This window comes from Lissotriton vulgaris, chromosome 2_1, assembly GCF_964263255.1.
Source record: "Lissotriton vulgaris chromosome 2_1, aLisVul1.2, whole genome shotgun sequence".
NCBI classification, from domain to species: domain Eukaryota; kingdom Metazoa; phylum Chordata; class Amphibia; order Caudata; family Salamandridae; genus Lissotriton; species Lissotriton vulgaris.
The window spans coordinates 541,795,121-541,808,933 of record NC_141687.1 but is presented as its reverse complement, the minus strand read 5'-3'; the positions used below and the strand labels follow the sequence as shown (position 1 = coordinate 541,808,933).

General features: G+C 43.4%; 1 protein-coding gene across 1 annotated transcript in view; it reads left to right on the top strand.

Annotated features, from left to right (window-relative positions):
* TSPEAR (thrombospondin type laminin G domain and EAR repeats) overlaps nucleotides 1-13,813 on the top strand; it is a 134,399-nt gene that overhangs the window by 59,395 nt on the left and 61,191 nt on the right. The window contains exons 4-6 of the mRNA XM_086955511.1: nucleotides 1,256-1,346; nucleotides 2,872-3,031; nucleotides 12,028-12,159. Coding sequence (XP_086811637.1) covers nucleotides 1,256-1,346; nucleotides 2,872-3,031; nucleotides 12,028-12,159 — 383 coding nt within the window. The remainder of the gene's footprint in view (nucleotides 1-1,255; nucleotides 1,347-2,871; nucleotides 3,032-12,027; nucleotides 12,160-13,813) is intronic.

Below are 13,813 nucleotides of genomic sequence, written 5' to 3'. Positions count from 1 at the left end.
GGGGAGGAAGGCATCTACTAAGTTGGACATTAATAAGTGCTCATAAAATCACCATTCATGATTGATTAGAGCCTCTACCCCTTGGTCGACCACAATCCAACTTGGGCACCATTTAGCATCAGGAAAAAGCAGAACAGGATGAACCCCAATACCTTTCCGGGGCTGTTTCGATCAAACTGAGAGCAGATGAGGTATCTCCCTCCGCAATATGCAAGGACAGCTATTTCCTTGGAGCAGGACATATTACCTCACAGAACTCCTATTATTGGGAAACCTTCAAAGAGAGAGTGTTACAAATGTCGCAACTCTGAAATGAGAGTCGATAATAGCAGCAGACACATTTCCAGCAAGTTCTCCATTCATCTCTGGGTCGGATGTTGCTCTCGGAAACTTGTCCCTATGTACTCAGTGTGTATGTTTTCTATCCCCATCCCTGCTTCACTTTGTATTTACTGTACGTGATTCACCGTGTATTTCGGTGTAATTACTTCCTGTGATGCTGTTCCGTCGCTCTATTGATCCGGGAGGGTGCTTTGCCAGCAGAGTTCTCCAAATTCACATCTGTCCTCAAACCTCATAGCTGCTGCAGCGGAAGTAAGTCCGTTTTCAGTCTGCTGCTACCATTTTATTTGGTTGATTCATTCCAATGCAGGAGGGAAAATAATAAAATGCATCAATTGAAAAAAATTACTATATGGTATTAGATAACCAATGTTAAGCTGCGTTAATCGCCACAAAAGAGCACATTGTAGTTATTCAGCCTACAGGAAGTGATGCCTACAAAATTGAGAAAAAAAAGGTACAGTGCATTAACTTCCAAGGGCTATACATGCTCTTTATAAAGATGCGAACATTTGGAACTGGAGGGACATTTTGAAATTAGCCCATTGTAAACCCTTTGTCACAATTCAGTATTTTCGTTAGAAAGTAATATCTTTAAATATTTAGGTTGATCTAAATATCACTGGCAAAGGTTTCAGCAGTTTCTTTCAACTATTTTCAGATCTTATCCTGCTAGCTTCTTTTATTTAATCGAAAATACATATTTTTATAGGCATTTGCCTTCTATTTAATACCTTAATTTGTGCACTTGCTACTACAGAAGTCGATTGTTTACTGTTTGAACAATGTATGTCACTGGATGATTTCATGTGGTATCTGCATCAATGCATTTCATTGGCTGGTTACATGCTTAATTCTGCTTTGGTATTTTACCCTCATTAGAGCACGTTATTGTTTTCTGCTTGCTTTGTAGTGTGGTGGGTACGTTGTTCCCAACGACCCTCAGTACCGAAGGGTCGAAGTTTTACATTGGAAGCAGAAAGAGGCGGAAAGGATCCTTCACTGTGAGTATATCATCCCTGAGACACGTATGTTGGGGAATCAAGAGGTTTCTCAACAGGGTGGTGGGTCTGGGATAGTCACATCGGGGCAAAGCTGATATCTGATTGACCAAAGCAACAGCCCCGCCAGGTTTTCACAGACATCAGCCACTGCTAGGCAAAATAAGCTGACCCATGTTTAATTGAATGAGATCCACTAGGGAAGGCCAACAGATGTGAGTGGGACATAAAAGGACAACAGCATATCCTAACACACAGAAATAAACAAACCATGCACCATTGTCACTGTGCTTTATGGGAGATCCAACGGCGGAGCTGGCCATATTATGTGGGCATGGATTCTACATCTGTCTGTGTGCCTGTTGGAAATGAATAACGATGAAATAGGGGCTGTAAATCACTTGCAGACTGCAATACCTTAGTGTGCCCATAGTTCTGCAGGGAGGATATTTGGCAGTGTGACTTAATATCTCTCTCGTCCCCTTGTGCTTAGAGGTGGTTTGGTTTGTCCCTTCCATTCCTCATTGCTCACTTTCCTGAAAGATTACTATAGCATATCACCGCCTAGTGGCCGAGCCACTAAACGCTCACCTGTGAAAAGGGCAAAGTGTGATTTAATAAAAAATACTGTTGCAGATTTGGACAAATGATAACCTCTTGAAGTGCAAAATGGACAGTACAGAAAAGTGAGGGAAAGATGTGCAGCAAAGAGACCCCACACCTGGATAGCCCCTTCTGGCGTGGTGTACATAAGACAGCTAGTTTGGTACTTACGGGGATGGAGGGAGTACAGCTACTGAAGCCTCACTGTCTCCAGATGTTCACTACATCCTCAATTTAGACAATCCGAATGACTCAATGGCTGAGCGACTGGGGTGCTGAAGCAAAGCCTTTGCGCAGCAAGGGTCTTATTGCTTTCACCCTCCTACTCGGCCCCACACCATGGATACAAATGCAAACAAATTTAACATAAGCATGTCTTCTTTTGATGCTCAAATCAATGCCTTTACACGTGAGTTTTATGAACAGATGTCCAAGAGAGGATGCAGAAATGCTCCCCTTACTAAGGAAAGTTGCTTGGAGAAAACCCGGACTCTATTTCATAAATGCATCCTCAGTAGGTAAAAATACAGTAGCTCACTGGACTATACAAACAGGATATTTCTGGACAGACCATTGGGTGGTACAGACCGCCTGGGATGGGGAAAGGTCGGTAATGTGTCATGCATGAACCTGGAATGTGACTATCAAATACAAGCGTCGGAGCTGGTACCTCAGAGTAAACAGCAAATGGACCAAAAGGTTTATAGGGAAAGGCCACTCAAATGTATTACCCGCCCCCCCCTCCCCCAGTCAGGAATTAATTAATTTGGATAATAAACTATTTTATTTCTGGATACAGTGTTATTTAAGGGATTCAATGAAATGTACAGAAACATGCATAGTTGAACAATACAGTGAAGCCAATTGATATGCTTTCCCCTCTCTTTATAATGCTTATACACATTGCAGTTGTGTGTTTTTATAGGGGTTATTAAGGCAGCTGGTTTTAGTACCAGGCTCTGACGCGACAGCAGAACTTTGTCCGAGTCTCCGCCCACAGCTGGCAGTTCTGGTGGTCCCTCCGGCGCTGGTGGAACTGCCCATCAAGTTGGAGAACAATGAGATTCAGCTCACATATCCATACGGTGAGTACTCTGGAACAGATAGATTCATGAACTTACAGGGGACATGAGTGAGTATGTGAGTGTCAGTGAGTCTGTCAGTAGGAGTGTATGTGAATGAGTGAGTGTATAAGGGGTTGTGTGGATGTGTGAATGCCATCCATTCACTAGCTTAGGTTCAGAATGGAGCTTACATTCAGTGCCCAGAACCACCTTGCACTTGAACACCCACCACCCTACTAAATTGTTCAACCTTATAGCCCCAACGTAGCATACTACAAGGCCTCATGAATCACCGGAAAGCTGAACATTCCTACCTGCTCCAAAATTAGCAGTATCTAAGGACAGTCTACACTTGCTATTACAAAATGTGCTGGCAGCCAGGTAGGTGAATGCCATTTACATTGGGGTTTGCACAGTGCAGATGAAATTACGCTCACTGGAATACCACTTCTGTCGATTGCCATGATACTTTTGGCATTACTGAAAAGGCCTAGTCTTCCTCACTGCCAACGGGGACTTGGAATTAGTGAATTTGAGCCAAAGGATGCTTTGCTGTTTTCTTATTTTCTATTTTATTATGAAGCAATGTCAGACATCATGGAATGTGTCAACTTCACAGGATCTATTTCCTGGGGCAGTTTTCCTGTGTAGGTTACCTCACAATAATAAGCAAGTCCAATTATGCCCATTGGTTGTCAGTATTGGGCGCATCCGGCCAATCTTCAGTCTACACATGACTGCAATGGAAGTGTGACTTGAGAGTCTACAGTATGAGCCTCAAGTATTATTTACAGCTCTGACCCCACAGGACATACTTCAATGAAGTCAAGAACTTTAGTTGTAAGCTCCAAAACCAGCTTATCTCAGCTATAGTCTGTAGGATTTCCTAAATCGGAGTGATAGATCAGTAGGTACAGTGCCACCACTTGTATGTGTGTGTGTAATCTACAGCCCATAGTTTCAAATTACTGGACCACTTACCTCGCCTTTCATTATTCCAGCATTGATGCAATGAGGACCCCTGAGGTGATTAATAATAATGCCCAGTATTTAAGGCAGTTCAGTCTGTGATGTATTCTTTATCTAAAGCCATCTGTTTTTAATCTAATTGAAATAAGGCATCATTTTTTTATTTGTCGAGAAGTTTCGACAGTTTTTAAAGATGTTTTCCATAGACATATAAGACCTCCTTAGCTTTCCACAAGGGAAGAGTTCTTGTGGTTTTGAAGCAGGCAGTTGCTACCGATCTGTGACTGGGGGTGAATGTTTTGCCATTGTGCAACATTCCGTCCATCATCCTGTGTGTTTTGCTGTCCACCCTATGTGGGAAGGGTATACCCAGATGTGGGCCCCGTGCTCACTAAGCCACTGGAGTCAAGCTATCCTGGCTGAAGACGGCTGATAGCCAGAAACCGGTCCCAGGATGCTTGATTCCGGTCCAGGGAAGACATGGCTTGGCAGTTCGGTCTGGACTGTTCCCATGAGGCACAGGGTCAAGACTGATTTGCATATGGCCATGTCTGAACTGGGGTGGCTTGGTGAGCAAAATAACGATGGATTAAACCCAGATCTGTGACTGGGGATGAATGTTTTGCCATTGTGCAACATTCCGTCCATCATCTTGTGTGTTTTGCAGTTGCTACACAACACCTGAAAGAAACCAATAACTGACCCCCAAAAACACAATCAACTAGGGGCTAATCTCAAACCTCTCTTTTACTAGTGCTGACACTCTAATTAACGAATTAAGGGTTTGTGTGAATCTCCACAATACTTAGACCAAGGCGAATAAACCTTGGAAATCTACAAAATAACGGAACATCCTGAGCATTGCTTCCTTGTGAGTACACATATAATACATCTTATGCTTGTACAGACTCTACAATTGAATGCTTCAAAAACTCATAAGCACAAAGAGAGAGAGAGAGAAAGGCTCACTCTCATAAAAAAGTGCACTATTATTTTGCAAATATAAATAGCTGTCAATGCAAGCTGACAGTGGCCTAGTCATGCTAAATGAAAACACGTTTAAATTAGGCTTTATTTTCTAACATGTAAAAACTTATCTACACTAGTAATAATCTTGAAAAGGCATTCACAGTGCAGGTAACTGCTAAAATGGGCGGAGCAATACACAATACTCCATGGCCGATGATATGAATTCATGCCCAAAAGAGGAATGCACGCCACAATAGGGAATATCAGAGAAGACCTCGTTATCACCCTCACTGAAGATTATGAAGCATTTCTGCAGCATGCGTCATGCTAGGCCATTGCATCCTACTTAACATAAAGACGAATGATGGAAATCACAGGCATGATTGTGGGTGTATCCAACTTTTCCTTAACTTCAGCCAGAATAGGGTCGATAGATACTGTAAGCGTAGAGTCCCATCTCTTGCACTATATGAGCCATCCTTAACACCACTCATGCATTTCACCCAGCGGTGTAACGAAACTTGAGGGGGGCCCCCTGCAAGGTATGTGGAGGTGCCCCCTCCCGGCTCAATCAGGAGGTCTCCAGCCGGAGTACTGTGGTGATGGGAGCCCCCTGTAGCGTGGGGCTTGGTGGGGGGGGGGGGGGGGGTCTGTGTTACGCCACTGATTTCACAATTAAACCACACAACTTTGAAACTACAGCTGATGTTTCAAATGTCCACCAAAGGCACACAGACTCCATCTGGGTGGCAAAACTGGAAGTCAAACTAACATCACAGATAACTTGAACCATAACCACCATTGGGTGAGGAAAGCACTCTCGCTCGTGAACGGTACTAAAATGCACATTTTAATAATAGTCGTGTAAAACAGAGAATTATCCTGTTTCAAACATGGCCCTTCTGTGGGAAAGGCACAGTTCCTTCATACATAATGGTAAAAGAACAAACCATTCATTGCTGCTTCAAAGAAATGCTGCTGGCAATAGCCTTTGTTTTGAAATGACAGGACTCTGCAATGTCATTTATATTTGCCAAAACAGTTTATTGACAGACCACAAACTGGGCAGAACCTCTCTGCAAAGTAACCCCTCAATTGGAAGACATATGGCGACATTAAACCCTCCCTAAATGCAGTTTAGTGGCTCACATTAAAAGTCAGGATTACATTCAATTGATTATGAACAGGGCATAATGGGTCCAGAAACAATGGCTCAAGTTAGATAGGAAACTGTCCCTCATTTCATCCCATCAAAAGATCCTACACGTAGCCACCACACAGACAATACACTGAAAAATTAAAATGACTATTACATAGGGTCAGTTCTATAGGAATGACATGTTCTGGCCTCAAGAACACATTCAACCTACCATAAAAGCAAAACCTAACTGCCCTGTCTTCATGATATTGAGGAAAATAAAATCTTCCAAACAAACACATGGCTATGAAGTGAGACAGCACCATTGAGTAATACCAGATTACTGGATTCCCTCTGCCGTGGCCAACAGCAAACTGTATCCTGTAACCAATATGAGATAGCCCAGCGCCACCATTGCTACTAATTAGTTACCTTAAAATAGAAGCATATTGCTCCTCCATACCAGATGACCACCAGAGTATGTTATACTTGTATCCAGAGATGTACTCAGCATATCATGTGAACACTCAAGTTACCTCTTTAGTTTGTAAGATGTTAATTCAAAAAGTTGCTCTGAAAAGGTCAAAGAATGTCACGTGCGGCATTACAGAAATCAGCTCAATTAACTAAAATAAATATGTGATTTGTTGTAATTGTGTAAAAATTCATAATACATGCATCATTGCGAATGGGACACCATAAAAATGTACACAAGAATTGAAAACATTCAAGAGCCCCTGGTAATAATGAAAATGTTGTAGTGACTACTTTTATTTAAAAAAAAAAAAGCCAGTGCTTAATTTGAGCTGGTTGTTTCTGGTGCTGAGCGCCAGCACTTAATCATCAACGCTGGCACTTTTCAGGAGCACCATTTAAGGACATATTCATTTGTGGTAGGCACTGGGAGAATGCATGTGTTACCCAGAATCATGAGATGTTGATCTGACACCAAGACTTGGACCTGGTTCACTATTTCTGAAGTCAGCAGCTCTGGTTATTATGCCACATCCTATCCCCACTTTCATTGGTAGTACTTGGTTCTGTGTTAGGTGGCACTAACAGGAGAAATGGGCTGGTGCAAGCTTCCTTCTGATGAGAGCCCCAGCACTTTTTACAGATTAACCACTGAACAAAACTCTGATCTTGATTATTGACAATGTATATAACAAGCATTTACAATGCAACAGTTTTGCCTTCAGAAAAGTTAGAGCTATTGGCATTGTAAATGACAAACTTTTTATTTATGTGTTGGTTTTGAAAACAGATAAATAAATGGCATTGTCATTTACAATGCCAATAGCTCACTCTGTCGCAAATGCGAGACGTATTGCATTTGCACACACACACCCACACAAGAGCCCCCCACACACACAAGAGCCCCCCACACACACACAAGAGGCCCACACACACACACCACACAAGAGCCCCCCACACACACCACACAAGAGCCCCCCACACACACACGCAAGGCCCCCCCCCACACACACACGCAAGAGCCTCCCCCCCCCACACACACACACGCAGGAGCCCAACACACACACGCAAGAGCCCCCCCCCACACACGCAAGAGCCCCCCACACACACGCAAGAGCCCCCCACACACATGCAAGAGCCCCCCACACACACAAGAGCCCCCTACACACACGAGCCCCCCACACACACGCAGAGAGCCCCCACACACACGCAAAGAGCCTCCCACACACACACACGCAAAGAGCCACACACACACACATGCAAAGAGCCCCACACACACACACGCAAAGAGCCACACACACACACACACACGCAAAGAGCCCCCCACACACACGCAAGAGCCCCCCACACACATGCAAGAGCCCCCCACACACACAATAGCCCCCACACATGCAAGAGCCCCACACCCGCAAGAGCCCCCCACAGATGCAAAAGACCCCCACACACACGCAAGAGCCCCCACACACACACAAGAGCCCCCCACACACACAAGAGCCCCCCACACACAAGAGCCCCCCACACACACGCAGAGAGCCCCCACACACACGCAAAGAGCCCCCCCCACACACACACGCAAAGAGCCACACACACACACACACACACGCAAAGAGCCCCACACACACACACGCAAAGAGCCCCACACAGAGGTCAGGGGTGGCACAGAAGCAGAGTTTCACCAGCTGAGGCTCGCATAAAGCCTCTAGCATGAAATAGAGGGAGGGTAAGGGAGAAGTGATGAAAGAGAGGAGGAAAGCAAGCGTGAAGGGAGAGCTGCGTACGTGGGGGGGGTCGAACTCGGCCAGAGGTGGAGGAGGTGTACCCCAGACTCGAGGGAGTGTGTAAAACTGCAGCAACACTCTGCGCCTTAGAGGCCCTGCCGATAATGGACCGATGGAGCGAGTGTGGGACGGAGGACCCTGGGTGGGGGGTGAGAGTGAAGGAGGGTCTTGCTTGGCCGGAGGAGGAGGAGGCGAGTACCCCAGACACAGGGGTGAGCGAGATGCAGGATATGGGTCATTCTAAATTATGTAGAAAAGGGGATTTCATTGGCCACTGGGGCTGTAACTAGAAGCACCCATAGGGGATTTCCTGATGTGATTTAGGGATTCCAATGGCGTCGGGTCAAAGTTTTATAAGACCCTCCTTACGCAGCTGCTTGCCCCGCCCTCACCTCGGATTTACCACCATTGACATCATTTGGGCGTAGCAGTTGCTACGCCTGGACTTGCTGTTGCTGCTCTGGTCATAAAGGCAGCGACAAGAATGGAAAACAAGTACTTTGAAGTTGTGGGACTGCCATATATCTGACTAAAACGAAAGAAATAAGATATCATGAACTCAGGAATAGGCTTTCCAATACTTAATCAAACCAGTTAAAATTAAGGTTACCAGATGACTTTGTTATCAAGGACACTATGTTCCAATGCTGTGATTTCCATTTACAAATCATTGTTTTAATGTTAGTCCAGTTGAAATGAACCTAAACTAAAATTCCTAAAATGCAAATAATTACTAAAGGAAATGGTGCTCCTTGATGACATGAGTTATCAGGGACTTGTGTGACCCGAAATTTGGTGTGACGTTTTAAGTCAGTCCTGGCTTTTTTGCTAACAACTCTTGCCTGCTTTTTTTTTAACTTCATACTGATAAATGATGCACAGGAAACTAAATACCACAATAAAAAAAATGTTGAATGAAAAGCCAGGGCTGGGTGCCGGATCATTTGAAAATGAAACCCATTTGCCTGAATTACAGAACCAAAATAAACTTGTGGAAACCCGGTTAGCACCACAAATGCCCCCCATGACTCAAGCTCATAATGAAACGGTGGGTAAAAAAAACTATTTATAGTGCAGAGAACCCTACTGTTGTCCTCGGCATCGCTGCACCACAACAAAACAATCTAAAAGCAAAGAACGTGTTTTTCAAAACTATTGACAAATAGAAGGTTCGGAGCAGGAAACATCGAGGTCAACTAGCCAATCAGGATTGACGCACACCCAAAACTTTAGCCAGTAGAATGAGAGAACCTGTGCTCGAGGAGGAGTGTAAAGTCTCGTGGCTTTCTGTTTTGGAGGCTGGCTGCTTTAGTTGTATAAACACTAAAAAAGGACAATAAATGTATCCTCAGCCAATAGCACAGTCCGCCGTTTCGGACTAGTGTTCCAAAGCCTTAGTTATATAGAGCTGCCTTGCTACCCCCTCCATTTAAAAATAGATTTTGTGAGAGACTCTTAGAAACTAATAGTTGTTTTCGAGAGTGGCATAATGCAATGGTGTTCGAACGTAAATCTAATAACATTTTGTATTGTGAATTTTAATTTGCTATCAAAATTTAGTAAAACATAAAAGCCTGTTTGTTGATTTCGTTGTTGTCGAGTGTTCTTGCCTAATTCTTTTAGCAAAAGAACTCGAATCTCCAGTTTTAGCGGACTCCGCTACCAGTACGCATCTGATGGCTGTCTTTCTTCTGTGTCTATGCCCGCCAATGGTGTTTTGGAATGACTGACTATTCGCTCCCACGTTTAGCTGGTACTTCTGTGCTACATTTAGCTAAACCCGAACAGGGCATGTCTGGGCTAATGGAACCTGCTCTGAGGGAGCAGCGGAAATCGCTGTCTGAGCTACTGGGTGGGTTTTTAATTCATGGAATGTCATGAGATCCAGTTATGTATGTATATTGATAAAATGCTGTCTATAGTATTGGGACAGAGAAGCGTATGTTCTCTTCTCCGCCCTTACAACCCTGCCTGTGTTATTCATTGTTTGCACACCCACCCCGCCCCCGAAGCCGCTTAAGCGCTTCTGCTCTTGCCCTATTCCACTATGCTTTTGTATTTGTTTGATCCCCGACACTTCTTGTTGCTCTCCTGCCTGGCAGCTTTCACTTTACCAATCTGTCGTGCTGCTCCAGTCCTTTCTCTTTCACTGTCTCTTCCTCTGCTGCAGGGTCTTGCCCTTATCCTCTCTCTGACGGTTGCTCTCCAGTCCTGAGTACCGGCCCTTCTTATCTCTTCAGTTGCTACTGCACTTCCAAGGGCACATGTCCTAAAACAAGACTGGGATTGAGGGCTGAGATACGGTTAGAGGTGCCCCGTGTGACAGCGGGGACGGGCACACGGACAGCGGGAGTGACGAGGGGGGGGGGGACAAAGACACGGACAACGGGAGGGGGGACGGACAGCAGGATACAACCATGCGGGACCAGGATGATCGAACAAATGATGAAAAAGAAGCCATGTAAAAAAAAAAAAAGTACACGCCCACAGTGGACACGTCTTTATGACGTTGCGAAAAGCCTAAAATTTGCCGGAACACCCACGAATCTGCTTTGCCTATGACGGACAGATCTCTGTTCCAATGGCTAGCCTCCATTTATGGAGCTAGCCAATGGAACAGAGAGGCGGTGACCAAGCCACATACTGTTCTCATTAGATTTCGCCAGCACGAAAGGCTGCTTGCGCAGCTTTCGACAGGCGAAACCTAAAAAAGGATTAGAACGGTGCATCGCAAGTTGACTTTAGCAAGCACAGACTTAAGGAATTGATGGACGTAGCAAAATATATCAGACTAGCTGAGCCTTGAAAGAAACGTCTGTTCTCCAAATTAGGTGAAACTATATTCGTGGACATTTTTAGTTTGGCTTTGAAATTGTGTCTAAGTTTCATATGACAATTTCAGTGTATGTTGTTAAGACTCTCTTTACGTTATATTTTCTGTGTTTCCAACAATGCATTTAAATTTGCATGTTCAAACTCCTTTTTCATCTAATATTTGATGTATTGTTTTACTTGCGGATCTTTTATGTTCACACATCTTAACAATACCACTTATATAATTTATTTCAGTTGATAGATAATTATACTTATTCCCCCTGTTCTTTTTGTTTAATCGGCACTTTATTGCGTTTGTCTAAAATCCAGGTCTTCAATTCAGTCTTTAGCTCAAATTATGCTTTACATATTTTATATATAATGTTCTTCAACTAGAATCTAAGCTTCATACTCCAGATTTCTATTTTTAAATCTTTCTAGCAAAACCATTTATTTTCATAAGCCTGCTTTAAGGTCTTTTAAACAGCTCAAACTATTACTTCCCTCTGTTTGTCGCCTATGTTTGTAATCCTGTTTTCAAATTCTACTGTTTATCGCTTTTGCTCGTTTTAAAATTTGTTTTAAGATTTACATTTTAATATATTTTTATTAAAGTTGTGTTCATTGTTTATAATTTTGAATGTAATCACTGTATTTAAAATACTATTTTTAATTCTTTTTAGCTTAACTTTTTTTAATCTATTGCTCAAAATATCACCTTATAATATATCTTTGTTATTGCCCTGATTTAAATTATCTTTGTGTGTACCTAATCTTGCCTCCATATTATCCAGATTTCTGTAACGACAGAGGCTTAAATCCCATTGACCTTGAACATGCCTAAATTATTTATTTTTTCATGTCATTGTGTTCAGAAGCTGACATGAGGGTGACACTCGGCACTCGTCCAGTTTGCACGAAAAATGAAAGTGCTCAGTTTTGGTTGGACGCATTTGGAAAAGGACTCTTTATCTGCAATGGCATGGAATGGATTTCCGTGCTGGAAGGTGCAGTATGCAATTGTTGATATTTCCATAATATTATTATTGGTTCAGACGCCAGAGTAGCCCTCCAAAAGACAAGATCTCTCTCGCTTTAGGGATTTTTACTTGAACCTTTTAATAGCCAGTATGAACGTTGAGAGTTCCCAGGGACCCAGATTTGTGATCTATAATTTCCAGGGGGACATAACAATGTGAACTATGGTCATGAAGCTTCATTCCCTGGTACCCAGAATCCCTGGGAGCATTCTCTTTTCCAAAGGAAGACTTACCTTGTGGCCTATGACCAGAGGATGATTCCTATATCAATTTCTCTAACAGACAGAGATTTTTCCACGAACCTCCGCCTCATAGAGAAATGTCTACAGTAATGTAATGCCTGTTGATTTCCCGAGGGTCCCAAGGTTCTTTGAAAAGTCTCCTAAATAACTTAAGGGACATCTTTACAATATTTTGGTGTAGGGAAGTGCCGTAAGTCTTCTAGCTTTCCTGCCCTACGTCAATAGAAAAAGGCATGACTGCCGCATCTACAAGATACAGCTCATTCCTATCCTGACTGTGCCGCATCTACAAGATACAGCTCATTCCTATCCTTTCTGCCAGCGCCAGTGCACAAACTGCAGCCAAGTGCCAATGCAGGCACCCCACCCCTGCACCATGGTGCAAGGGTGTTTGTGTTGTTGGCATGATTGTTTTTGTGCACGAAGGGGCACCTTCCTGCCCACAAGCAATCCAAGGAGGAGTTTTTTCTGATTCTATGTGTGCTGCAGAATGCAGCACACGTTGAAAGAGGAAAAAAAAAGCAGAAATTATCTTTGTTACACGTGCTTTGGGAAGGCGTTAGTTTTGACACTGCTCCAGACTTCCACTATGCCTTAAATCTGGGGCACTGTCAAAAACCATGGATGTTGCTTGGGAACACCCACAGCAACACCCATGGAGCACTCCTTCCATGCAGAGTAAGGCATTGCCGTACTCCATATTTACAAGGCGATGAAAAGCCATGCAGGGTCGCTTTGCGTGGCCTTGTAAATATGGGCCAAGACACTGCGCCTCTTGAGCATCACAAAAGTGACGCTCCGGCAGCGTAAAAGTGCTGCTGGAGCATTGTAAGTATGCCCCTTGGTTCTTATTTATTGTGTATTGATTTTCTTTGAGTTTATAAATAATTTCCCTCCTCTCTACCCTTCTTCAAGCAGTCCATGTAGAAGAATTGATTTACTCTAAGGGCTTCTTTTCTAGCTTCTAGACTAATTATTTCCTATTTTTTGGCTTGTTCTTGTTCTGGGCTGGATAACTCCCAGATATTGAAATAAGCAGCTTTCTCCTGTTAGTTACAATAATCCGATCTTTTGAGTATTATCATTTTAAACTAATCATACCAAACCATACATCAGGCAACCGGTTAGGCTGTCACTCATTTATTTTGTTTCTCATACCTGAGCAGTGTCTATAATGATGATGATTATTATGTTTCTGGGGTCACAGATTTTTTTTCTCTTACATGCACCTCTTACTGGAGTTGATGGATGTGGTTTCAAAAGACTACAATACTTGTGTGAAGAGTATAGTATAGGGAGTAAGACTGTCAGGTCCGCACTATTTGCATGATTTGATTAGCGTAAGGAGGGAGTGCAAAGAGGGATCTGTTTGTTTGATG